Source organism: Indicator indicator, chromosome 1 (genome assembly GCF_027791375.1).
Source record: "Indicator indicator isolate 239-I01 chromosome 1, UM_Iind_1.1, whole genome shotgun sequence".
In the NCBI taxonomy this organism is placed as follows: domain Eukaryota; kingdom Metazoa; phylum Chordata; class Aves; order Piciformes; family Indicatoridae; genus Indicator; species Indicator indicator.
Genome location: NC_072010.1, coordinates 9671391 through 9698495, shown reverse-complemented (window position 1 = coordinate 9698495; position 27105 = coordinate 9671391). Strand labels below are relative to the sequence as shown.

Below are 27105 nucleotides of genomic sequence, written 5' to 3'. Positions count from 1 at the left end.
GCCATTTGGAGCTCTCTCTCTCTCCACTGACCATGTACAGAGCCTAAAGAAGGCAGCTGAGAACAGACACTTTTATTTGGCAAGATCTGAGGTGAGATTATCCTTTCTCTCTGCTTGGATCTCAAGAAGTCATTTCTGTTTGTGGCTGTGGTTATGTCTTTGCAGAGAAAAAGACCATACTGAATAGTCTCATCTCACACTGTGCTCCAGATTCAAACCCGTATTTTCTATAAAACCACTTCAAACCATTTTGAATTCAAACCTTCATAACTTATTACAAATCATTCAGAAATCATCATAAGCAACTCATAAGCCTTCATCAACCATATGTAATTTTGAGCACATCTGTTTATTTTGAGCAAAGGTCCTTTTGTCTGGCTGACACCAAGTTGACCATTGTTGTTTATTAAATGTTTCTGTTGTAGTAGCAAATAGAATTCTAGTAATGAACTAGGACTCCACTCTGGCACATTAAACCGAACTCCAAAAAGCTGGCGGTCTAAAAAGCTCAATTAGGGGTGGTATTATTCAGGCAGTTACAGAGCAGACAAACAAAGACACAGACTTACCCAATTTTTACTGTAACGTGCTCTGCCTGAAGCAACACCAAGACGTTGAAAAAAGACTTCAAAGTCATTGCCAGAACCCAGTTTATTTATTCTTTTAACAAGAAAGAGGAAAATGCCTTGAGTAACAATAATTAAAGCATAATTTCAGTTTCCTTACAACTACTGTGGCAATTCTTTATTCTCCACTGGTAGCCACTACACAGCCTTTCCCTAGTACCCTCCTGACAACATGACCATGAATTGCCTATGACCTCTACATTACATGCACCTCATCAACTGCACTCTTGAAGGAGCACAGTCATCATTTTCAGGGGCAGAGAAATAAGACTCTAAGAGGAGAATTTAACTCACTGCCTTTAATCACTGAGAAGATCCAATGACTTTCCTTCTACTGAATTTCCACTATCCCAAGCTCTCAATGCAGAGAAATCACAACAGTAGGCTCCATCAAAGACAATAGGTCTTGAAGATTCTCTAGAGAAACCCTGATAAATTTGAAGGACAGTGTTCTAAAATCACACCTATTATGCTCCCCAGCCATGCAGATTCAAAGGCCCTGGAGACTGAAAGCAAGTGCAAGGGAAAGCTGCTGAGTTAGCAGCTTGTGTGCCTGCCTCTAGCTTGTGCTACTACTTTTACTTGTCTAAATCTCTATAAACTGCACAAATACTTTTTATTTATAAAGCTTCCCTATTTATGCCACAAAGGCAAGTTAAAAAATTGTTGTACAATGGTGCATCAGCTGCAATCAATAAAATTCTGGAATTTATACCAGCTGAGAATCATACCATTTCTTCTGGGGTTCACTTTTTTAAGTGGCTATTTATTTTAAATCTACACTCTACAAGTTAAAATAGCTTTTTGTGTATTGTTTATTTTCATTTGTCACTGACCTGGGAACATTGCTGTATTCTCTTGATGGATTTTTTTGTAACCAGCTCTCATAAAGAGATTTTCCTTCAAACCCCTCATCAGGACTTGGAATCTAGAAGGATATTGTAAAACAAGAGTAAAGGGTACAGTTTTAAATGTTACCAAGCAATAAATTTATGACCTGTTATTTCATAAAATCTATGTTTTAGGGAAATGAATAAGTCACAGACTTAAACTCCTTAACCTTTTTTTATTTTCATTTTAATACTTCAAATGTATACCAACAAGCTCTGGTTACATGCATTCATCAGTCCTTGTTGCTGCTTCTCAGCTCAAGGAAGGGGTTACACAACCATGTTTGCTGGTATTTAGGTCAACATTTTAACAATGGCTCTGGGCATCCAAACTGAGACTCTGTTGACCTAATTGTCTTCTGGACATTGTGCTCTGGTTAGTGTTCTGGACACCTGCACTTAGCACAGCCTACCACAGGAAGTGCAGGTGATCAACTCTTCTGCTGTTCAAGACAGAAATATCTCTATCTGGACACCTAGTTTTAGCACAGTTACATTTTATTTGTTGTGTTTCAATTACCAGAAAATTATTATACTGCATTACATTTTCTTTACTTTTGTATCAGCCTAATTCCACCTTCCACAAGATGACAAATCAAACTATCAACTGGAAAAGACAGATACAGGGGAATTATAGAATATATACTGTAGTTCAATGTACCTTATATAAATATATAAAGTATACACATAGATGTCTAATTAAATGTTCATGCTTTAATACAGATGAATAGAAAAACCAAACAAAAACAGAAATAAAAAGCTCTTAGTGCCAGCCCCTAAGACCCACTCTCCAAGCAATGGACATCTAAGATGGTGAGGCTATCACCTGAGAAAGGTGACCTTTTATTTTTGTGACCTTTGTGTGTCACACAAGGTGAACTTTTATTTTTGTGTGCCACACAAATGTGTGTGAAAGCGTCAGTCAGAGCCAATAAATATCTAACAGGGTATACTGAAGCTCAGCATGTTGACCAAACCTGCCAAATCATGCTAAAAGCAACACTGTAATAAGCCAGATTTTTCACTCTGCCTAGAGGGAGTCAGTCTCCCACTATCATGGGTACTCTACTGGACAAGGCAGCCAGGTTTGTGCTTGTTTTTGTCCTTTAGCTCACAGCGTTTTTGTACTCTTTTGTTCTTAGAAAGAATATTTTCACAGGAGGAGTGGAAAAATCCCCTACTCCGGAATAGCTAATAATTTAAAAGTACAAGCTTGAAATTTTTTCGCCACTCCTTTTAAAACCTCCAGTAGCTTAGGTGCTGACTTGAAAGGGGTAATGCAGTAGGAAAGACAGAGAGAAAAAGAGAGAAAGAGAGAAAGAGAGAAAGAAAAAGAAAGAAAGAAAGAAAGAAAGAAAGAAAGAAAGAAAGAGAAAGAAAGAAAGAAAGAAAGAAAGAAAGAAAGAAAGAAAGAAAGAAAGAAGAAAGAAAGAAAGAAAGAAAAGAAAGAAAGAAAGAGAAAGAAAGAAAGAAAGAAAGAAAGAAAGAGAAAGAAAGAGAAAGAAAGAAAGAGAAAGAAAGAAAGAAAGAAAGAAAAGAAAGAAAGAAAGAAAGAAAGAAAGAAAGAAAGAAAGAAAGAAAGAAAGAAAGAAAGAAAGAAAGAAAGAAAGAAAGAAAGAAAGAAAGAAAGAAAGAAAGAAAGAAAGAAAGAAAGGAAGAAAGGAAGAAAGAAAAAAGAAAGAAAGAAAGAGAAAGAAAGAGAAAGAAAGAAAAGATCTGCGATATTATTTTATACACAGAGCCCCATCCAGTAAGCAAGCATTGAACATGCTGGCTAAAAATTTTAAGTCGTATTACCTCTTTAGTCAGACTGTACACCAGTCTGTACATCAGTGGTGTGCAATCCACTCGTAGTGTGTAGTTTCCTGAAAAATACAAAACCCTAAAATAATTTGAAGAATCAAATTCTACTCCTCTAAAACCGCATCTCATTATTTATTAATAAGAAAGGGACTAAAGAGCTACACTCTCTGCATGGGACAAGCTGATCTCCTTGTAGAAGTGTTCATCTGTGATCTTGTATTGGTTAGGGTGAATTACAGCCCAGCTTTAGAAGCAACTCTTAAGAACTTTTCCTATGTCCCTATGTTTACTACACATTATAAGAGGGGAAGTTGACTAAAGAATTGCCACAGAACTGCTTACAGGGGCACAACACTTCTTGTCCCTCCACATGACTTCCCAAACAGTGTAGCTACTGTAATAGAGTTTTTCCCTGGAGGAATGGGAATAACTGAAGGACACACTATGACTCTGGGTCATAGTTTCCCCCCATATCTACTCCCAAACTAATGAAATAAAATTCTCACAATGAAGCTTTAATGGATGTCCAAGCCCAAATGCCTCTTCTTTATGTACGTCATTACTCCTATAAAACATAAGTCAAAACTGTGTACCTTCGACAGAGGAATCTGCATTGATGTAAGCCACTCCCCGTGCTTGCAACACTTTGGCATTTTCCTATGAGAAGAAGAAGAAAAGGCTGATGAACTTTTTTTCCTTAGAACTATTTTCCCATCCACAGAGTAACAGCTGTTTCAGGGAAAAACATCATAAACTGCAAGGAGCCCTAAATTCTTGGGCAAGAGGTGGGGAGAGAGAGAGAGAAAGCAAGAGAGAGGAAGGGAGAAAGCAAGAGAGAGAGAGGAAGGGATCTTCCACTGTGCAAATTTTTCTTTGTACACTATTGGTGTACCTCAGCCCACTCTGTTGATCCTAACAAGCCAAATTCCTCTGCATCCCAGCTTGCAAATATCACTGTCCTCCTTGGCCTCCATCCTGCAATAGAAGATTATGAAATTTGTATTTGTCCAGAAAAAAAAGACTGCTTTTTACATGTCTTTTATCCTGATCCATGGGGAAAGATGTGTTTTAGGACCTTTAACACAAACTTCTTCACTAACCTAATCTAATAATGGTTTGCTAATTTTGTAGCAATCTCACTTCTACTTCAGTATTGTCCCAAACAATGTATTCTTTTTCTTCTGTCAGCTTTAACTGCAAGAAAATGTTCTAAAATTTAAAACTGTGTCTATGTGCTTGTGCAGAGATTCTTGAAAGAAAGCTTTTCTACAGTTATTGCTCTCTTCGATTCAGAACACATTATATATATCAGGGCCTACTTCAATAGAAAAGGGTTTGGCATGTTTTCGTATCTATTACTGAGTTTCTTTGACCTGTTTCCCAAATGTTGGATTTCAAAACCTAAGGAATGCTCTGTAACATTGACAGATCACCTTCAAAGATCCTCCATCTGAAGTTCTGCATTTGATTTAAACCCAGGCCAAATGGAACCGTCTCTACATGCCTGCCTCTGTATCTGTGCCCACAGATTTCATTCAGGTTACTGGAACTTTTTCATCTTTTGTTCCCTATCTTTTTCACCTCTTTGATTTTTTTTTTCCAACTATCATTCCAAAGACACTTTTCCCTAATATCCAAAAACTGGAAGGGAATGGATACTAAATGTCAATAGATTTTTGGGGCAGCAAAGAAAGCATCAGAGCTTCTTTCTGTGGAATGTCAGATAGGGAGATAGCATTTGCTGTGACAGCAGCAGAAACTTGGTAAAGATGACATTTGTTCCTGCTTTATAGTAACTAGGCATGAGGTATTTTTAACCATTACCTCCTACCATGTTTGCACAGCTCACTCTCTGAATACACAGACATGCCTCTTTTATTCTTGCGTCTGTCTCCAAACTACAGTTATGTGCTAAGAAGGCTCTTGATGTTGGTCTCATGAAACCTGGGTCGGTCCACCTCTGCATCAGTTTTACAGGACCACTGAGTTTATCAAGTCTGACCAGCCTCAAATACACAGTAGTCAATTTAACCTAAATGTTGTATTTCTTTCAGTGTCCTCCATTCTGTGTTTTCTTTTTCTTTAGGCATACTTTCTCTTGAGCAGAAGAACCTCACGTATAGCAAGGTTGCAACTAGAAATAACAGCTGAAGAGCAGCATGCTTATTTGAGAGATCAGTGAGATAAATGTGTTTAAGCACATGCTTCAATTCCAGAGAAATCCACAGGCACTGCTGAGAGCTATGGTTTTGGTATGCTTTGTTCTTTCATTTCTTACCTTGCGTTTTCAACTTTCCAAAGCTCCTCACGATCTCATGAACCACAGCGGCTCCACTCTGAGGATCTATGCCACCAAAAACCCATGAGTCGCGGTGACCTCCCAAGATGACATACCTGTCTAGAGAAATTAATTCTGGAAGTTTGCTTAGAAAAACTTTTTTCCTGTCATAAAGATATTAATTGGAAGTAATCTCTTAATTTTCCATGTAGGCATTGGGCAACAAAACTTAACAGTTTATAATATACATCACAGGAAGGCAAAAGACATTTTAAATCTCCAAAGACATCTTTCAGCCAGTTCTAAAGAATTCATCAAACAGTAAATTGATTCCATAAGGCTTACAGCCTCTCAAATTTCAAATTTACTTCTATTATGGAATACTGCAGTTTTACTCTAAAGATAGAAGCATCTTTTCACATTTTACAATGGTGTGTTTCATGGTAAAGCTGATCCACTAATTACCTTGGTAATGTAGTACTTCTATATACATTCAATGTATACAGAGTCAATCATACAATAGGTTGTCAAGCTCATGATGGAGATATGATTAGTAAGATCATAGTGCTACTATAATGTGGTTAACAGTTTTGTTACAAGCAACAGGGAAGTGCTGCAGTTACAAGTTAAATGATGTTATCACCCTCCTAGCAATGTTCATATATCTGCTTTTTTAGAGTGTAAAATCACACTGGTTACAAGAGACTGTAAGACAGAAGGTCAGTAGTGGTGGATATTCTGTCTTCAGATGTCAAAATCCATTCCTGTCTTATTAGGGAAGAATACCTACTTAAGAATATTCTTTCAGTTGCAAAGTTACTTGCCTGAAGACAAATATTTTGTATTGGCTATGACTCTGACTTGAAAATTGAAACATACCCTGAACTATATGAAAGCTATTGTAATAAATATTTCAACACCAGTGATGGTGTAGTGCAGTATTTCAGGGAAAACTATATTCCTCCTTTTCCCCTTGTAACTACAAAGTGCATGTAGAAGTCATGGCATGCTCACATGACACCAAAGACAGATGATTTTACCTGGTTCCACTGTGCCTCTGATGGTACCAATCACATTGTAAATCCTTCTTACTTCATTGTTGCTATGAATGTGCATTTTCACCTTTCTAGTGTATTGGGAAAAAAATTCAAAGAGAAAAGCCCCCAGATTAGACAATAAACCATCTTGACATTTTTCAAAATTGTACAATATGAATGTAAGAAAAGCAGTTTGGCCATATTTGCCCTTCATTAAACCAAATTAAACCTAAAAAGATTTCAGTGTAGTTTTTTCTGCATTCTGCATGCTTGTACATTTGTAAACAGCATTTAGCCTTTGAAATCTATGTGCTGTTATTGATGTCAGTAGGATTTATATGCATTAAAGGCTCAGAAGTCCAAAGATTTTTTTGCTAGAAGCTTGAATTTAAATTTGTAATAGTGAAAGAAAAATTAAAACCATCTAATGTTAAAAAGGTAAACAGTTCTCATCATCTAGAGGGTTGCATCAAGAGACCTTTTATCTACCACACAGCTGGAGGTGCAACAACTCATCCTCAAGGGTTGTCTGTATATTCAGAAATATTTTTTTATGTTGCATGACTAAGACATAGGGAATAGGTCAAACTGTTAATGAGGCCAGTATAACAACTCAGCCAGTACTGAAACACCAGGACTTTAGTCCTAAACTCTAATTACTAAAAACAATCCGAAGCAATAAAAATGACATTGTAGTTAACAGCTTTTTTCATGAAAACTTCACTCGTAGGCTAATCCTATTTTCTGTGAGGAAGAGGTAAGGTCCATGTGAATTTAAAAAAGATGACAAATTCAATTCTCAAAAAAATAATCAGTCTCATCAAATAGTCTGCCAAAAGCTAGATGCTTCTTAAATGACCTTGGTTCAAGACTATCTGGAAACTGAAGCAATTCATTCAAGCCCATCCCATCAAGATGTAAATCTACCGAAGCTTTCCACTGAGAACATTTCAACCCAGGAAATGATCATATTCAAAGGAATGATAGAAATAACCCCAACTACTCTACCTTCAGTCAAATTTCTCTATCTGTTTTTCTCTGATCCCAAGCATGCTTTTCTTATGAAACAAAACTGACCTTGAAGAATAACTTGGTGTGAAACCTGGACCGACATTGTAAGATACATTCAAACTTCCTTTCCAGCTGCTATGAGGTGGTGCAAGTCCTCCCATATTACTATTACGAAAAAAAAAAAAAGATTAGTTATAGACATCTTAAAATAGCACCAAACACAAATAAGAAACCAGGAACCACATTTTGTTAGGTCCCATGCTCACACAGACCAGGGTGATGGTCTTTGTCTCTGTATTTATAATACAAGCTTCCACAGGTGAAGAATCTTTCTCTTTGGCCACACTAATACTAGTAAATTAACATAGAAGAATAGTCCTGTACACTGAGATCAGCTTGGAATGACTTTCAAAACAGTGCTGGTCTCCAAAGGTTTTGCATACAAACTGCCTCTTGTAACTGGAACTTTCTACTGCCCTGAACTGCATTTGCATTTGAATTAGCAGACAGTAACTTGGACCATTCTAACAGTTTAACAGCACTGGCAATGCCTGTTCCTGGACACTGTTTAACCCAGTAGCATACAGTGTTTCATGTGTTTCAAAGATGACTAAAACTGGATAAACTTCATCATTCCAAGTCACCTTTTCTTGTTCCATTGTCAAAGGTGAGACTTTTTTTTCTCAGTTAACAAAAATAGAAATGCAGTAATTCTGTGGATTGCAATTACCTGATATTTATTCATCCACTCTAAGGAATTTATATTTTTTGACATAAACTTTTGAGAAACATTAAAAAATATTAAAAGTGTGTTGGATGCTCTAGTTCTTACTAGGCAAAATATAATTATTGCAAAAGAAAGCAATTCACTGTAAATGCATACTTCAGTCACACTGTATTCCACACAACACCTTCAGTATGTCTATAAATCCTCAGTGTATCTTTAATATTAGCAAGAATAACTAGAAGTTGTGATTTGTCAAGACAAAAGTGAAAACAAGGATTCAGTATTTTTAGAAGATTTCATTCATAATTATTAAAACCAAGTGCTATAATTATTTGCAACTTATTAAAAAAAATCCAGGTACATTATATTTAAACATTATTAATCTGCTCTACCACTACTAGTAGACAGTGAAATAACCAGTGGGTTTTTAACCTACATCTTTTTCATTAGAAGCAGTTATCCTCCTAACAGTGATGACCTCATAGTTAAAAAAAAAAAAAAGACAGTTTGGAGATATTTTAGTTCATAACACTTTTGGGACGATATAGGAAAAACACCAGAACATCATTAACAAGCATCAGGTATGCAAAAAAACACTAAAGAGAGTAAAATTCTGTCTCATACAAAAATAAATAGCTTCAATACTTCTGAGGAAACCTGAATAGAGAACCAAAATAGAATGGTTTGGGTTTGTTTTGTTTTTCACTCAGTGTTCAAATAGAGACATAAGACAGAGCAGAATGACTGCTAATGTGATCTAGATACAAAAATCCTATACAAATACACACCTGAGATTATATTCACTTACTGCTCTAACACTTACCCATGGTACTATTCCCAGTCCTGGTATTTCCTGCTCTGCATCTCTGCAGTTGATACAGATACTCGCTGCTGCATTTCTAGGGGAATGATACACTTGCCAACTCAATCATACCTTAGTTTTCTCAGATAACATATTTGGCTTGTTAAGATAATTATGAATTTTAATGTTGTCCTCTGGCAAGTTGGTCTTCATGTCACTTGCATCCTTAATAAGCACACTTACTTACAGGCTGATTTCTATTATATGCCCTATAGTACTCTAGAGTTTTTTCAGTGTCCTTGTATTAGTTGTGTAGCATCACTTTATATTCATACAACACAATACATCAGATGAGAGAAAGCACTCATTTAACAGAAGACAGCACTGACACTGTCCCATCAAACATGCATTCCCTGGACAAACAGATGACTTCATTTGTGGTCTTTTTACAAGATATGTATCATACCATTCTCAAATTTCTTTGCTGTTGTTCAACCTGAGAGACACACTATAACTTCCTGTGATGGTTTTAAGACTGTGCTTTAATTTTTCTCATAAAATTCGAGCAGAAAAGTGAAAGAATGTAAATAAATCACAATTGGGTGTAAGAAAGAAAAATAATGATTATTCTAAACACTTCCATTGGAGAGATAGAAATGTTTAAGAGTCAGTACTCAAAACAAAGTACAGGCAGTCTCTCTCAGTCTGTCTGTTCTGTTTCTCTTCTAGCTGGAGATAACAAACACACTTGCATACTGACCTTGACAAGCTAAGTTTAACAAACCTCTCAGCTTCTTAATTTCTTCCCCTTTGCAGGCTTGCTCTGGGAAGGAGGGGGGAAGAAGCATGGCCCCTCTGGGGCCAGGGAGCTTTGTTGTGTTTTTCTGTTGATTGTACATATTTGTAAATGTTGTGAATAATGTATATTTGTACATATTCACTGCGTTTCATTATAGATTGTAGTTTTGCCTGTAAATACACCTTCATTTGCTTCCAAACTGAGTTAGCCTGGTTATTGTCAGCGTGGTAGGGGGATATCAGCCTACCACACTGTAACGCTTCCATATACATAAATGACCATGATATATTACAAATTATCTGTTCCACATCATTCTGTGAATATCTGATATGCTGTAACAGATTATATCTTTACCTCCTATGGAGAACCTATGGACAAACAAGCATCTACTTCAATAGTGCAGAATATTTTCCCTTTCTTTTCAAATACTCTTGTAACTTTCAAAGAACAGTCTCCTGAAAATTCCTCATGTCTCAGACACTTACCGCAGTAATGATTCAGCATCATGATAGCCAATAGGATGAACTGGAATTTTTGGGAGACCTACACCCCTGGCTTTGGCTAATCGGTAGGTGTATTCTGAAAGCAGAAAGACAGGAATGTTCATATTTAAAACTCTCAGAAGGAGTCTGTGCATTTCCTAGCACAGTCAAAATACCAGAGCCAAGAATAATAATTTTCCTCAAAAGTTGGGCTGAAATTTCTTCAGTGATTTAATCCTTTATTCATTATCAACACATTTGCAGAGAGACATTAACAAAGGCTCATCCATACTGTCTGCATTTAGTGTTGGCTGGAAATTTTTAAATTATTTGTTAGATGTTTTGTGTTTTGAAACACTTTTAGATAGAAATGTTTCCCTCCATATAAAAGAACCCCCACACTAAGCCACAGAGAAAGAACAAGAGCAAAAAGGAAGCCTGTGGTGTGATGCTTGGATCTATGAGCTAAAAAAAAAAATAAATTAAAAAGCCAGCTAATAAGAGATGCAGAGAACATCTCATACATTGGACTACTTAATATTCTGGTTGCTGGTTTTGTGAACAAAATGAAGTCTAGGGTTTGTTCTGACAAAGCTCAAACACAATTTTTTCTTTCAAATATGAACCTTAACTATTACAATGTGGACAATATTTGAAGTTTGCAAGCTAGCACATACAGAAAATAATAGTTTCCTCCTTCATACAACATTCACATGGACCCTTGTTGAGGAAAGCAGGTGGGGATTCATCTAGACCACTGACTCTAGCATGAGGAACCAGAAATCTTTCTCATGGTCTGCTCCTGCTATGCTGCTGTTGTGAACATCTATCCTCTTCCAGCTCAATTCGTGATGGATAGAGGTAACTTTCCCCACCACTTAGGGTTTGCTATTCTTGGGCCTCCCTCAGATATGCTGGCTTAAGTGCTGGTATGAGGTTCTTAATGCACTTCAGTCAAAATGATCTGGGTTATGTGCTAAACGAAACAGCTTTGGCAGAGCTCAAATAAACAGCTGAGGAAGCATGCATGAGGTGAAGGTAATGAATCAGTGGGGAATGTTCATCTTCTCAGAAGCCTCAGTGGTAGCCAGGTGACCTAAGTTTCAGCATGAAAGAACTCAGCATTGCCAGTAGGGGCTCTTGTGGAGGGAAAGTAGCCCAATTCCTGCAGAATGGAGAACTGCAAAAGCAAAGAAACCTGTAAGCCATGCAGGCTGGCTCCTTGCTGACTAGGGCTTCAGCTGTCAAATAACTGTGTAATGATCTCTAGGCTAACTTGGGTACATCTGTGAAGTTAAGCACCCCAGCACTGTACTATGTGGCTCCCTTATCCCCTCACTTTCTGTCATGCATCATTTACAGAAGTAGCCTACTGATGTGAAGCTCAAAGCTGCCCCTTTTAAGCACAGAAATAGCAACAAAAATGTGTTTTGTTCCAAGGGAAAGAACGTCCCCATTACCTCTCTCCTGAAACTAGACTGTCAGAGCATGACTTCCATAGTGTCACTCACCTTTTGCAGGATAACCTGGTGTCAGAGGATCTCCTGCCCCATTCAAGTTTAATACATTTCCACGCTGGGCTCCTCCACCTGGAAGGTTCCAGCCATTTGGATAGGGATCTACTCCTGGGGCACAGTAGTCAGCAGGGTCAGAGTATAGAATAATTCCCTTGGCACCTGCCAGTTCAGCATTCTTCACCTGCAAAGCACATCTACAGTCCCTATCCAGTCCTTTCATAGCTTGACACCAGAGTTCAAGGGGCAAATGAAAGTAGTATAAATTATAGTGATTATTCCTTAGGGCCTTTTACAATGCTTGGGATAAATAAAAGACCCACAAGTGTCTCATAGGATAACATTTCCCAAAAATATATGTGCAGATATCAGGTTCCATCTAGGAGATAACTGCAGAAGCATGGAAAGCATCCTCCAAAGTATTACTACATAACATGAGTTTGTATTCTGTCATCTAGATCAGTAAAATCAACTGAGTATTGAAATGTACACATCATAGATGCAAAAAACATTGCTGCAGCCTTATCTTTCAGTAAGTCATGTATTTACCTTATTTACCTAAATGATCTCTGGAACATATCTGAGTTCAGACTACACAGGAAGATTACCATGGGAGAGCTTGAAAGTGTCTGGCTATGAACAAGACTAACTTCAAAGAGTGTGTATCTTACGCTTATTACAAGAGAAGAACTGACCCATATGCTGTTCTGATTTTAGAAAGTGTTGTCATGCAACTTTATTATTGTGTAATGCTGGTTGGTAGAGAGTGAGAGCAAGAAAATATATGTCATTCTGACATTCCAATCTGTTATGCTACTAGAAATTACAATGATGTATAGTGAATGTGTGACAACTAATCCTCAACAGTTTTAAATTTAGGTATGTTAATTCAGAAATAACGTAGCTTCTTTTAGGAAATACAGTACTCGCCTTCATCCTCTATCCTATTCTTGCACACCATTAGGAAGTCGGAAAATGACAGTTCTGCAGACTTTATATAGGCTATTGAATTCTTCAGTATAGAAACAAAACTAGAAATTAGTAAGAATGAATATATCATTCCTTAGAGTCAACGAGGGCATGTAATTTCCAAACCACAGTATCTTTAAGAGAGGTAAACAATTTACTGAAAATATTATCTGACCTAGAATACGATTTCCATGACACTTTTCACTGGTGAAAGCTCATTTATCTGCAAACCAGTGAGTTACCCACTTAAAAAAAAAGATTATACAACAGAGTTTAATAGGGGATGGCATACCAGCAAGGAGATTCAGTATTTGCTACTCCTAGGTAACAGAAATACAAATTATTGTCCTGCCTAAATTAAGGTCAAACTAATTTTTGTTCAAGAATCAAATACATTTAAAACAGACTGTCTTCTTACACCCCTATTGAGGAAATAACTTAAGTGAACACATGCAGTTATGTACATGATTATGTTCTTTCCTGTCAGGCCATGGAAATCTGCAAAAATCTGTAGCTTAAAAATATTTTTATGACAAGGACATTGAATATTTAAATAGATACAGAATTTAAAATAACCTCCATGTAGTCATAATCCCTGCCTGGTATACAGAAACCATTATAAAGAAACACAATACAGGCATCTTAAAGCACAGCTGAACCAAAAGCACAGATGAAATTACAATGCACTACCCAAGAATATTCATAGTATTTTGGAACAATTTATAGTATGCAAATGAATATAAAAGTATGCTACATTTTCTAACTTATTTACTTTTATCCTACAGATGTATTATGTACATGTCAAATATGTATTTTAGATGTGCTAAAGAATCATTTCTGAACACAGCTCTATAAAAACTCAGCTAAAATCTTCAGAACACTTTAGGCGAGTGTTTCTGTTTCTTGAAATCAGCTGAAGGACAGCACAAGTAACATTTTAATATGGGGGCATTACCTTGTTTCCTCTGAAGATCTTCCCATATCTGGCAATAACAATCTTTCCTGTGCAGTCAATTCCCATTGTACGCTCTAGCAGAAAGAAGTCCTCAGTGCGGCCATAATTCACATACACTAATTCACCCTGATAGAAAGAGGCACAATTTGAAACAAGAACACCGATGAGCATGTCAAAAGGAGAGTTTGATTTAGTAAGTGAATAACCTGGGAACAATGAGTTTTGGGACTGGCTCTGGTACAAATTGTTCTTTTAATCATAAGACAATTAGATAGGCAAGTGACTTCTAATGAATTTAAACTCCTACCATCCAAATCGGGCCAGACTGCCTACAGTGGAGAATCAGAAACTTAGAGGAAGTGTTCAGAGCATGGCATTTACTTCTCTTCATAGTTTAAGATGTAGTCAGACTTGAAGAAATGGAGTTATTCTGAACTCAGACACCACAGTAACCATCAATTATACTTTATGCAGTAGACTGAATGATGCCAATATCCTATGAAATTCTCAGGACTTGATTCTTATTCAATACAGCAGAATCTACAGCTGGCGACTGTCAAAATAAATACACCTTGGATATGAATAAAGTATTCTTCATGATTGTGTTTCACTCATGTTATTCAACATTCAATGCATAACTCATCTTCTGTAATGTCAGCTACCTAAAAGTTGTGTGCATTGACTACAAAGACCGTTTATTGAACTCCACAGTTAGTGAAGAGCTGGGAAGTTCTCTGAAAACTCACCCTTTCCAGAATTCACCCCAAACCTGTTTTAAACATCTATTGTAAGGAGGAATAAATTGTCCTCTCACTGATTATATACCTCAAAGATCATTTTAGAGTAAGTGCCTATAACAAGCCTTAGACTGGTTTAGAGAAGATGCCTACAATTTCAGACAACTAAAATTAGGTAACAGAAATTCTTTCTTAGTGCATTTCTCCAAATTACCACAAACCTTCAGAAAGATCTTCAATTTAATTTCAAAAAGGTATAAAAATCAATGACTAGACACTCAAGCATGTTTTGTCATTTTCACTGTACTGGTTTCATCAGTAATCTGCTCGAGCTGCAATTTCTTCTTAAATTAAGCAAAATAAATTCAGTTACGACAAATTCATGAAATAAAGTGGACTGTATTTGAATAAGATAAGCAGTGTCATACCTAGTGCGATTCTGGTCCTTTCAGAGAACAGTTCATAAAAGCAACAATTATTCTTGTGGAGGCTATTCTGAATTTAAGGAGTAGTTTTCCCTCTCAGTAAATTGAAATATAACTCTGCTGAAGACAAGACAGCTCTTCCTATTTAGATGAAGCTATTTAGATGAAGCAAGAAGGGAATTTGGTCCTCCGTTTTTACAGTTTCTTTAGAATACCTTGTACAGAATATTTGTATTTACAGGCTACTGTGGTTTTCATGACGAACACAAAAATGTTGATTTCAACAGTCTGGCTTACACAACTGCAGAGCTGTACTTCTAACAATGAATAGCAACCTATGGGGGTCTCACATTCAGGGCCCTTGTTCTACAACAAAGTGCAAAACGAGTTAATATGAGAGTAGCATTCTACAGAGAAAGCCTGCTCACCTTTACAGGGTTTTTTAAAATAACATCTTTGATTAAGTAGATAGCCATCACATCATGAAAAGAGCAGTTTTGATATTTAGAAGAAGCTCTCATATACAATATATAATCCACATTCATAGCATTTTTCCTGGTGTTGCAGACTATGACTCTCAGTATGAAGAACTTGGAACACTACTTCCATTTTCCAGGAAGGTGTGTTTGTGAGACTACAATTACCATGGGATGCAAGTACTTTACAGCCTTCCCCCTTTGCTGAACTTGAAGCTTTATGCAGGAATTGTCTGCAAAATTAATGAGCAGAAAGAGAACCTATGACTGATGACTGCACTTCACAAGTTCCAAATATCTCTCTCCTTGTCTTAGTTCTGTTTTTTAATAGAATGATTTTTAACAAAATACAGGCCTGGTACGACTCAGAAGACCCTCAATCCCACTGTGTATTCCCACTGCTGAGCTACAGACATGCTCCCTCTTGTGCTGTTTGCAGCACAGGTCAGACAACTGCTTGCTGGAGAATGTTATGGCTGCAGCTTCTTAAATTTGTTTTTAGAATTTCCCAAATCCCATCACTTCTTTTGGCTCTCCACAAACCAAATAAAGCAGTGAGGTTATTCTATCTTTCTTTGGGGGTATTATGTTATGATACAAAGTCAGAACCCATAAATTTTACCTTACACTATTTACATTCCAAAATTTCCACTGCAATTCTTGAAACACTTAAAGCTCTCATATTCTAGGGCATAGACCATCTGCCTGGTACTCCATCTTCCTTTGAGTATCTGAAGCAAACGAATACAGGATACCTTTTTTTTTTCTGGTCTTGCACAGCTTAGTAACAGAAAGTTTACTTCAGAAAGCTTATTTCAGTAAGTACACAATCATAGAATGTTTTGTATGTGACTCTAATACTGGGCTGTGTGAGTAACACCATTTTTAGTAGGTTTCAAAGTGACATCCAACTTTAAAGCAGAGATGAGACCAGATAACCAACCTCCAGAGGGCCCTGTCCATCTGCATGGTTCTATGTATAGATAATAAATATACTGAGAACAACAAAAAAACATTTTTATCTTACAAAATACTAATTGAAACCATTGATGATTACAGGATAGAAAACTCCTTTTACCTAGGCCAGCTTTATAAAAGCCCATCATCTGGTACCATCTATACAAGGAGACAGGAATATTAAGCTGAGATCACACCACTTTTATTGCCAGCTAGAAATGCTAGATAGAACTTTGTATGTTCAAGTTTTTGCTCATTACCTCTTGCAATGTTGCTGGGCACTACTGAAAAAAGACTGGCCCCATCCTCCTGATACCCACCCTTTAAGTGTCTATAAACATTTGGTCTTCTCCAGGCTAAAAAGCCCTAAGTCCCTCAGCCTGTCTATCTAAGACACATGTTGCAGTACCCTAATCATCTTTATAGCCTTTGCTCTACCCTGTCAAGCAGTTTCCTGTCCTTCTTGAACTGGACACAGTACTATTCACCAGGACAGAGTAGAGGAGGATGAAAGCCTCCCTTGACTTGCTTGCCACATTCTTCTTGATGCATCCCAGAATATCATTGGCCTTCTTGACCACAGGGGCACACTGCTGGCTCACGGTCATTCCATTGTGCACCAGGACTCCCAGGTCTTTCTTCCACAGGGCTGCTTTCCATCAGATCAGCCCAAACATGGGGTTATTCCTCCTTAGGTGCAGTACCCCATATTTGCCCTTTTTGAATTTTGGAAATTTACCCAGGATTCTTTTTCCTCTCAGAGATAAGCAGTTTTCTTCTATAGTCTGCAGGCCTGGAGTCTTGTAGAGTAGCCTGTGATCAAAGAACCCAAAAACCTGCCATTGACTAGTCCTGCAGCCAGGCATTACTCTGCTAGATTTTCATGTTTAGTACATCATTAGGCATAGCTAGTGGGGGGACAGAATCAAATATTACTTGTGCTCCTGACCCCTTAACCATTCGTCCCAGGGCTCTGAAGTCCTTCTTCATTGATCTCAAACTTCTTTTTGAAATTTCATCATTGCCTACTTGGAAAACCAACAATGGGTAGTAGTCAGTTGGGCGGATCAGGGTAGGAAGTTTTCTTACTACATCCTTGACCCTGCCACCAGGTAGGCAACAGACTTCCCTAAAGAGTGGATCAGGTCTGCATATAGGACCCTCAGCACCCTTCAGAAGCGAGTCCTCGATGACAAGCACCCGGCGTTACTTCTTAGAATCATAGAATCAGTCAGGGTTGGAAGAGACCACAAGGATCATCTAGTTCCAACACTCCAGCCATGGGCAGGGATACCTCACACCACATCAGGCTGGCCAGAGCCTCATCCAGCCTCGCCTTAAGCACCTCCAGGGACGGGGCCGCAACCACCTCCCTGGACAACCCATTCCAGGGTCTCACCACTCTCATGGTAAAGAACTTCTTCCTCAGGTCCAGCCCGAATCTCCCCACTTCCAGCTTTATTCCATTCCCCCTAGTCCTGTCACTACCTGATAGCCTAAAAAGTCCCTTCCCAGCTTTCTTGTAGGCCCCCTTCAGATACTGGAAAGCCACAATAAGGTCACCTTGGAGCTTTCTCTTTTCCAGACTGAACAGCTCCAACTCTTTCAGTCTGTCCTCATAGGAGAGGTGCTCCAGCCCTCTGATCATCCTGGTGGCCCTTCTCTGGACACGTTCCAGCATGTCCATATATCTGTTACAAGAGGGATATGGACATGCTGGAACATGTCCAGAAAAGGGCCACCAGGATGACCAGAGGGCTGGAGCAGATGTCTTGACTGCAGATGTTTTGACAGTAGGTTTACTTGCCCTAGCCTCTCTGAATAACGTAAACTAGATAGGCTTTCCTAGCTGGTTCCCTAGATGGTTCCACTTGCTGAACATTGGTTTTGGTGGAAACAGGTTCATTAAGAACAGCGTATGTATTATACAGGGGCACCTGAGTGGGTTCAGTGGCTTGTGGGGTGCCATGCCTGGTGCACTTGGGAGGAATTTGTCTCCACTGCTCTCCAGCTTCTGAGTCATTCTGTTTGGGAAGCTGGTAAGAGAGTAGGGAGCGTTTAGTGTCCTGACTACTACACGGCTGATGGGACTGTTTGAAGGATGGCAGAGTCTGATTCCACCGGTCCAGCTTCCTCTCACACTCCCTAATAGTCTGCAGCCTTTCAAATTCCTCATTTAGATCACCCACTAGCAAACTTGTCATAAGCAAACTTGCTTAGGGTATACTCTATCCCTTCATCCAGGTTGTTGATAAATATATTGAACAGGATTGGACCCAATACTCACCCCTGGGGAACACCACTCACAATGGAACTCCAACTAGACTCTGTACCAATTAAGACACTGATCACCCTCTGAGCTCTATCTTTCAGCAGTTTTCAATCCACCCCACTGCTGATTCATCTAACCCACACTTCCTAAGCTTGCCTGTGAGGATGCTGTCAGAGATGGCATCAAAAGCCTTGCTGCAGTAAAGACAGACAATGCTCACTGCCCTCCCTCATCTATCCATCCAGTCATGCACTCACAGAAGACTATTTCTACTTCTGTTTTTTCCTACTGTGTTACCTCAGGCATTCCTTGGGCTGAAAATGCGCTGTAGGGTGGCACCACATCTCTAACAGTCTCATATCCTGGAGGAGGAGGCTCAGACAATGATGTGTTGAAAATCTAGTGCAAAAGGGAAAAGAAAAAGAAAACCAGGCAATATGGTAAAGAAGTACTGTCTGTTCAGGCATTTCACATGTATTTGCAGTTTAAAGTACTATAGTTTTAGAACTCTGTATGAGAAGTGGCCAAAACTTTGGAAAGCACTGAGTATGCTTTCTAGAATGCTGGTTCAATTTGTGATCTTGCAAATTTCATCTCTGCTCCTCACAAGGAATCCTGCTTAAATAAACACAGACTCCTTTAAAGTGGTCTTAGTGCAGCAGGTAAGAACAGGTTAGACCACAGTGGTAAAAAATGCTTGCATTCTGCTCATCCCTGGAGCTTCTATGAGCAGTAGAGCCAGTCTGTAATGAACAGCTGTTACTTGTGATAGCACATCTTGAGTCTTAAACTTGGAATCTTCAAGAAACTGAATTAAGCACAATCACCAATATATTGCATAATGAATCGACACGATGTTGACCATGGTTGTTCTCCTCTTTCTAAATAACAAAATAATTTTAAAACAATTAAATTACATAAATCAATTTTCTTACATAATCCTTCTTCAATCCATCTATGTCAGTCTGTTACATGAATCAGGGCAATTAGTACTTCTAGCATATACATTATGCGACAAACATACAAAATACAAAAGTAAACTGGAACCCCTAATTTCTGTGTGCTTTGGATCATGTCCAGCATCATTACCAGAGCAGAACATAGCTTTCCTTCCCAGGCTTCCTAGGAGTATGAAGGTGATTTTAGTCCCTAGTTGCAAAATATGCTGTTTTCTGTACCTCATTTCCATGCTCATCAATTACTGAGATGTAGTTTGGCTTAGAGTCATCTGGGTAAGAGAGCAAGACATCATAATGAACCAGCTGAACAGAATCCAAACCAAACTCCTTCCACTCAGCTTGGACTTGCTGTGCCAGATGCAGATTCTCCTTTGTTCCTGCTAGGTGAGGAAGCTGTGTAAAATTGCTAGAGAAAAAGAAGCAACAAGTCAAGATCAGGCATTGTAGCTCATAATCAGAATTCCTCTAAGCCTAACTGGAAATCAACCTTCTAGAGATAACTGGGTGAACCCAGGCCAAATGATGGCCCAGACTCCTCTGCATCTATGCTTTTGCCTGTCTTAAATTTGAGGTGAAAAGTTTTGGTCTGTCCTGATGTAATTTTTTTTTTTTGTATCTTCCTTGCAGTGTTGCTTAGCAAGAATGGCATAATGCCATCAGCTGTGGTGTCTTGTCCTTGCTTTATTCCTCATCTACTGAGTGACTTTAGGCCAATCACTTCTATGCATAATGAGACTGGCCTTCCTTGAGAAGTGATAAAATAATTGAGTATAATTATCTTTGTGCAGTCGATATAGAAACGTGCATAATTACTCTGATCTCTACTTGTAATTAACTGGATATTCTCCTTGGATCCCACTATTTTAATTAATTTTGACATAAATACTAATTTAGCTAAAAGTTCACTCTGAACGTGTCTTGTTGGCAAATGAGAGTGAGTTCACAGTGGTTTACAAAGAAGGACTAGAAAAATTCAATAGCCTGCAACTTAAAAGTCATGCAGTGTGAATAACAAACAGTGAAAGATGCCACAAATAGAAGTAACATATTGTCTGAAAAAGCAAATTATCCAGACCACTGAGAAAGCCCTGTGGTGAAGTGAGATGAAGAAACTCCCAGCTGAATGAGATTGTCATCATGAAATCCTCATCCTGTCATATGACCATGCCATCAACATGACACAGAATCATGTGTCATATCAGCTGGTCTTAATGAAGGAAATTGGATCCTCAATAAGGAAAGGGTGGAAGATTGGGAAAAAAATTAATTCCTGAGTTGGGTGAGAACAAAGCTATCAAATGAAGCACTTTTGAAAGAACTTTGCACTTTAATTAGAATAGAAAGAGAGGAGAGGAGAAGAGAGGAGAGGGGAGGAGACGGGAGGGGAGGGGAGGGGAGGGGAGGAGAAGGAGAGGGGAGGGGAGGAGAAGGAGAGGGGAGGGGAGGGGAGGAGAAAGAGAGGGGAGGGGAGGGGAGGAGAAAGAGAGGGGAGGAGAAAGAGAGGGGAGGGGAGAGGGAAGGGGAGAGGGGAAGGGAGGGGAGGGGAGAGGGGAGGGGAGCGGAGAGGGGAGGGGAGAGGGAAGGGGAGAGAGGAGGGGGAGAGGAGGGGAGGGGAGGGGAGGGGAGGAGAAGGAGAGGGGAGGGGAGGAGAAGGAGAGGGGAGGGGAGGAGAAGGAGAGGGAAGGGGAGAGGGGAGGGGGAGAGGAGGAGAAGGAGAGGGGAGGGGGAGAGGAGGAGAGGGGAGGGGAAGGAGAGGGGAGGGGAGGGGAGGGGAGAGGAGGGGAGGGGAGAGGAGGGGAGGAGAGGGGAGGGGAGGGGAGAGGAGGGGAGGGGAGAGGAGGGGAGGAGAGGGGAGGGTAGGGGAAGGGAGGGGAGGGGAGGGGAGGAGAGGGGAGAGGAGGGGAGGGGAGGGGAGGAGAAGGAGAGGGGAGGGGAGGAGAAGGAGAGGGGAGGGGAGGAGAAGGGGGGGAGAGGAGGAGAGGGGAGGGGAGGGGAGGGGAGGGGAGGGGGAGAGGAGGAGAGGGGAAGGGAAGGGAGGGGGGGGAGAGAATATGGAAGGGATCTACAATGATCATATAATCCAACTGCCTGACCACTTCATGCTATGTAATCAGGCTGAGAATTAAAGGCAACCCCAAATTTGTTGATTACTCTTAAAAACTGATACTCTTAACATTTTCTTTACATACATGCAAATTTATATCAATAAACTTAGACTTCTGGTCTGTTCCTGGCTGGAATAAATATATGCATTTAACAATTACTACACTCTCCTTAGAGAAGAATAATCTGTTTACAGGATCCCTAAAATCAACAACTGTTTGAATTTTCAGGAACAAATATTAGCAGCTTCTAGGATTTAATAAAAGAAACACAATATATTTAAAATAACCTAATTTAAAGGGTAGACATCATGAAAAAAATATTGGAAAAAAAAACCTGTTCTTAAAAATTATTGAAGTTTTAAGATTATTACATTTATCAGGGACAGTCTAATGACTAGCTAATATCTACTATATCTGTTCTAGCTATTCACTGTGCAGAGGGAGAGAGCTTGGAAACGTATTTTCAGGGAAGTGAGTACACAGTTGAAATTGACAGATTAACACATAAACTGGTCACAGTATAACAGTGTGAAGAGAGGGTAGGAATAAGGTATTAAGGCCTAAACTGCAGAAGTAAAGGCTCAAACACTGCTATGATTTTCTTCTCTTTTACATTGCTGTACTCCACTATCTTCCATTTAATCTTTCCTGACTTAAGTTCATTCACACAGCCTAATTTCAAGTGAATGATTTTTCCATTTAAAAAAATACAGAATAAACATTGTTGTAGACTGAAACAGGACACATAACAGAAAGGCTGAATCTCTACAGCATTGTACAAGCATCACTAAATGCTGAGCAAAAGCTTGACCAGTTTTTAATTACTTTAAGTACTGAGATTACTGACAAATCCTCAACTGTTTCCAACACAAACAAGAGTAAGAGGTGAGGTGGTTCTGTCAACCACAGCTCACTAGGACACAGTAGATAAAACCTATGGCAAAGAACCAGCACACCATCCTCTATCTGGTGGCATCCTTGGGCTGGTTCCTGCTTGTTTGTTGTATTTCTATCTTTTTCAGACTCATTAGTCTACATATTGCTTACTAAAGAGACCGCTTGATGTTTTCAGCTTTCATTTCAGCCATAAATGCCGCCTTCATGTCCTCATGAGGCCTCACAGATGTCTCCTTTTCTGTAGGTTTTGCAAACCATCCTGTACAACATGTGAAAATTCAACAGTAAAAACATCAGAGTAATATTCCATGACACATACCATTTCTCTTTGGTATCACAAGATTTTCATTGTGTATTTTGCAGCTCTTTTTGCACAGACAAAAGCCATAACCTAATGCATCCTGCATGTGATGGCAGTTGCAGTCCCTCATACAGTAAGAGAACTTAATTACATAGGTAGATATTAATGGGAATAAAATACTATATTGTTTATATTGTTCATCACTGTTGTTTTACTGTAGATGCTAAGGAGACTTATCTATCTTCCTTTAGCACCAGAACATGATGCTGTCATGTCAGTCATATCAGTCACCTCAGTAATAAGGTGGCAGCTTTACAAAAATGCACAGAAACAGACACCCTTTGTAAGGAACAGATGTCTTGTAATTCCTTTCTCACTCTCTGGTCTGTCTGGCTCTTATTCGGGAATCCTTCCCTTACTGTGGATGCATTACTGCAGTAAGTGATGAGAGGAACACCTGGCTAGAACGTGTTCCTGACATCTGTTTTTAAGTCAGAGACTGGACATGTTGAGTGCAAATGCAGCAGCAGTTACACAGGTAATGCAACTAAGAGAATCAGTGAGGAGCAGAGAACAAGCTGGCACCAGTGAGGCACACTGACCACTGGCACAGCAAAAGGGCCTTTCTCCACATGACAGTGGAATTCAGTCAGGGCTTCCCAATGGCACTAACTCCAAGTACATACCAGAAATAATTTCAAAATACAAGTGGCTTTTTTGTTTTCCTACCTCCTCCAAACTGATCCTGAGCCATTTTTAAATCAAAGGGAAGGTAGGGAGGGGAAATCTCTGGTGGCAGCAACCCACAGGCCTGCCTGCTTGCATCAGGAGGGAGGAGGGCAAGTAAATTAGAGACTATTTCATCCTTCCTGTTAGCACTCCTCCAGACTTGTATTTATCTTCCTGCCTTTCTGGTTTTAACACAGCAGGGTCGAGGGGTCCGTTTTCTATTCCCTTCTCACAAACCTGCTGCCTCTTCTTTTGCCCATAGTATAACTACTTTATTTAAAAGAAAATCGACAAACGAGTCCAAAGGACAAAATATTCTTTCTCTTGCGGAAGAGCTGGAACTGCCAGGAGGGGTCGGTAACGACGCCTGCCCTGGGATGAAGCATAGGAAGGGAGGAAGGAGTCGGCCGGCCCAGTACAGACTCACCGCGGGCATCCCTGGCACAAAGCGCTGGACAATGAAACCCTTCTGCTTCTTCCCCCAACCCAACCCTTGCTCGGGCCTTCTCCGACCCACCTCCCCCAACTGGAAAGGCCGCAGGTGGCTGGGGAAAGCCTCTGATCCAAAGTGTGAGTCAGTTTGCACTGTACCGATGAAGAACCCGAGGAGGAAAAACCCGGCCGCTACTCCCAGGACGACAGCCCAGATACGAACGCTGGTTGCCCTGGAGCCGCTCTGCTCCGCGGCACTGCGGAGCGACGTCCCCATGACTGCTGACTCGCTCCGCGCTGCCCCCGGTAGCACCCGCCTCGCCGACCGAAGTCCCGCCGCAGCCCGGTCCGCCCCGGAGGCGGCAGGGGGCGGAGAGGCGCCGTCCATTGGTCGCGGCCGCTTCAGAGGCTCCTGCCACAGCACGACGCCTCGCATTGACCACAGGGCTGCCCGTGTGGGCTAGGGTCTTCGTTGCCCAGGGAGCGAAGGCCATCCTGCCATGATGGCTGGGCGAAGCTGGAGATGTCGGAGCCCACCCGCGTGCTGAAGCCCCTGCTCGGCCGCTTCCTTACCTCACGCTGAGGTCTGTCTGTCGGTCCAGATGTGCCCACCTTCCTCTGCATTCCTCCTCCCACCCTGCGTGGCTTAGATACCCTGCTATCCCGTATTTCTTTTAACTTGCAACAAACTGCAGTGATGATTCTGACACCTAGTTGGCAGCGGCCGTTTTACACAGGGCTGTGCCAGTGCCACTTCCGCAAGGCATATGCCAGAATGGGCAACGGAAGCAGCGCAAATGTGAGGGGAGAAAAAGGGTTAAAATCCATTATTCTATGATATTTGTTTCAAGGAACATTGCACCCCTGCACCAAACACTCTCTAAAAGGCTATAAATGCTCTTCAATAGAGTATTTGCCCCCGTGGATCTGTTTGCCAAGAGGCAGATTGACTACCAGACATCTCTGCTCTGTATTACTTTCCAGTTGACAGAGGAAACCCCCAGGGAGTGTGAGTACACCCCAGCCACTGGTTTGAGGACATTCCTGGAGTCTTTCACCTCTTAAAGTCTCCACTGTGTGGTTTCAGAAAAACCTCTCCATTCAGTTCCATGAGGCTGTACCATTAGGTCCATGAACAGAGAGGAACTTTGCATGCAGAGGTGACCTCCTGGGTTCTGCACAGATTTTCATCTTCAAAACCCTTTCTCAAAGGCCAGATAGGGAGACAGGTGATGTTTAAGACATTCTTAAGTCTGTAGTTATGTTATACCCATGTCCACATATACTATGGACAGCCTGTTCTCAACAGCACATGTAAGCGTTCTACAGGACTGCTCCTATTGCACCACACTACTTGCTGATGAAGACAAAACCTAAGCCTAGGATACATTTCAGACACTGGACTTTGACTGGCCTCATATGCAGAGCCTATTGCACTAGGAAGTCTTTGTACAAGACCAAGTAGACGCACCATGTGGAAAGCCAAAGTGTAAGGTGCAAAGAGCAATATGCCAATGACACAGCAGTAGCATGCTTCAAAATTTTATAAGATACAAAAAACTCCAACTGACCAGTCAGATACTGAAGAAAAATAGCCAGTATTTCTGATATTAGTCTTACCTCCTCCTTTACACTATTCTCTATGATCTGGCCATATACAAAAGCCCTGCTTTTAATGATACTCTTAGAAGGATACTCTACCACATCATCAAGTCAAACACAGATGTCTTCCAAGTTGGCCTTAGCATGCCAGCTGTTGTACATAGCATTCTAGAATGCCCTTCTCTCCTCTGTAATATATAGAGAATCTAAATTTGGAAAGGAGCACAGTGGAAGGTTGCACCCCTACCCAGCAGTCTACTTTCCTTCCCCATTCTGTACCTGAATCATAGAATCATAGAACTGCTTTGGCTGGAAAAGAGTCCAACCATGATGAAGGGGCATAATGTGCTCATGTTTGCTACTCCACTATTACTCACTGATGAAATCAATATGGTGTTTAAGCTAAGTAGGCTGAAGAAGTTAAGTAGGCTGAAGAATGGACACATATTTTCATATTCCTGGAAAGATTAATATGGCCACGGCATCTTTGGAAAATCTCCTGGATTAGCTTTTTTGTTTGAAGCACTTGGAAGATAGGTTAACAAAGCACTATGGGCCTAGGTGCTGAACAAAAACTATCTTCGCTCCATTGATATTCCAGAGGGACTTAATCAATCCCCGTGTATTCAAGTAAAAGAGTATGGAAAGAAACAGTGAGGAAACTGGGGTGGGAATATTGCCAGAAGTTTGGTACTATTGAGTACTCTGAAACTAAGTGACCTGCCCACACCACTCAGAAGCTTTGAATTACTGCTTTGAGACACTTTTTATGTGGTCTTCCAGTATGCTTGCAGCTTGGCCAGGACATCGTGACCCCTTAGGAAAGCATAGGAAAGCTTTATTCAAGAACAAATTACAGTAATTATAAATAAATAAAATGTTATGTGTACAGAATCGTATAGGTCACTTTGAAGGCAAAGCCCCTTCACTAAACAACAAATGTTCAATAAACCCAAAGTAGGAAAATGTAATGCTTCTCTTCTCTCTGTGCTTTATGGGAAGTCCTATACCAATCAAAGTGCTGTAAGTTATATTTGTTAGCTCTGAGCTATGAGGAAGGCATGAATTTTGTTTTGCTGTTTGTTTGTTGGGATTTTGGGTTGTTTTGTTTTGTTTGGGTTTTTGTTTTGTTTTGGATTGGGTTGTTTGTTTGTTGGTTTTTTTTTTTTGTCAATTCATCCACCTGAAGAAGCAAAGTCACCTTTTGTTTGGCTTTTTTTTTTTTTTTTTTTTTTTTTTGAGATGCAAATCTTGGGCAATGTTTTGGTTAGTATTATCCTTTTCCATATGTTTTATCAGCTCTGGCCAGCCTGATCTAGT

At 40.0% G+C, this 27105-nt stretch overlaps 1 protein-coding gene across 3 annotated transcripts in view; it reads right to left on the bottom strand.

Annotated features, from left to right (window-relative positions):
- LOC128981352 (glutamate carboxypeptidase 2-like) overlaps positions 1-24373 on the bottom strand; it is a 30973-nt gene extending 6600 nt beyond the window's left edge. Inside the window, exons 1-15 of one of the 3 annotated variants that reach the window (XM_054400103.1) lie at positions 24343-24373; positions 22872-22980; positions 19939-20125; positions 19058-19159; positions 13894-14019; positions 11967-12153; positions 10459-10552; positions 7712-7810; positions 6638-6723; positions 5598-5717; positions 4212-4294; positions 3913-3976; positions 3314-3381; positions 1463-1554; positions 570-660 (exon numbers count right to left, since the gene is read on the bottom strand). In XM_054400103.1, the coding sequence (XP_054256078.1) occupies positions 570-660; positions 1463-1554; positions 3314-3381; positions 3913-3976; positions 4212-4294; positions 5598-5717; positions 6638-6723; positions 7712-7810; positions 10459-10552; positions 11967-12153; positions 13894-14019; positions 19058-19159; positions 19939-20125; positions 22872-22927 (1455 nt within the window). In that variant the 5' untranslated portion in view covers positions 22928-22980; positions 24343-24373. Of the gene's footprint in view, positions 1-569; positions 661-1462; positions 1555-3313; positions 3382-3912; positions 3977-4211; positions 4295-5597; positions 5718-6637; positions 6724-7711; positions 7811-10458; positions 10553-11966; positions 12154-13893; positions 14020-19057; positions 19160-19938; positions 20126-22871; positions 22981-24342 lie in introns of those variants that run through there. The other 2 variants (XM_054400093.1, XM_054400111.1) reach the window with 2 other exon arrangements.
- Positions 24374-27105: the final 2732 nt, after the last annotated feature.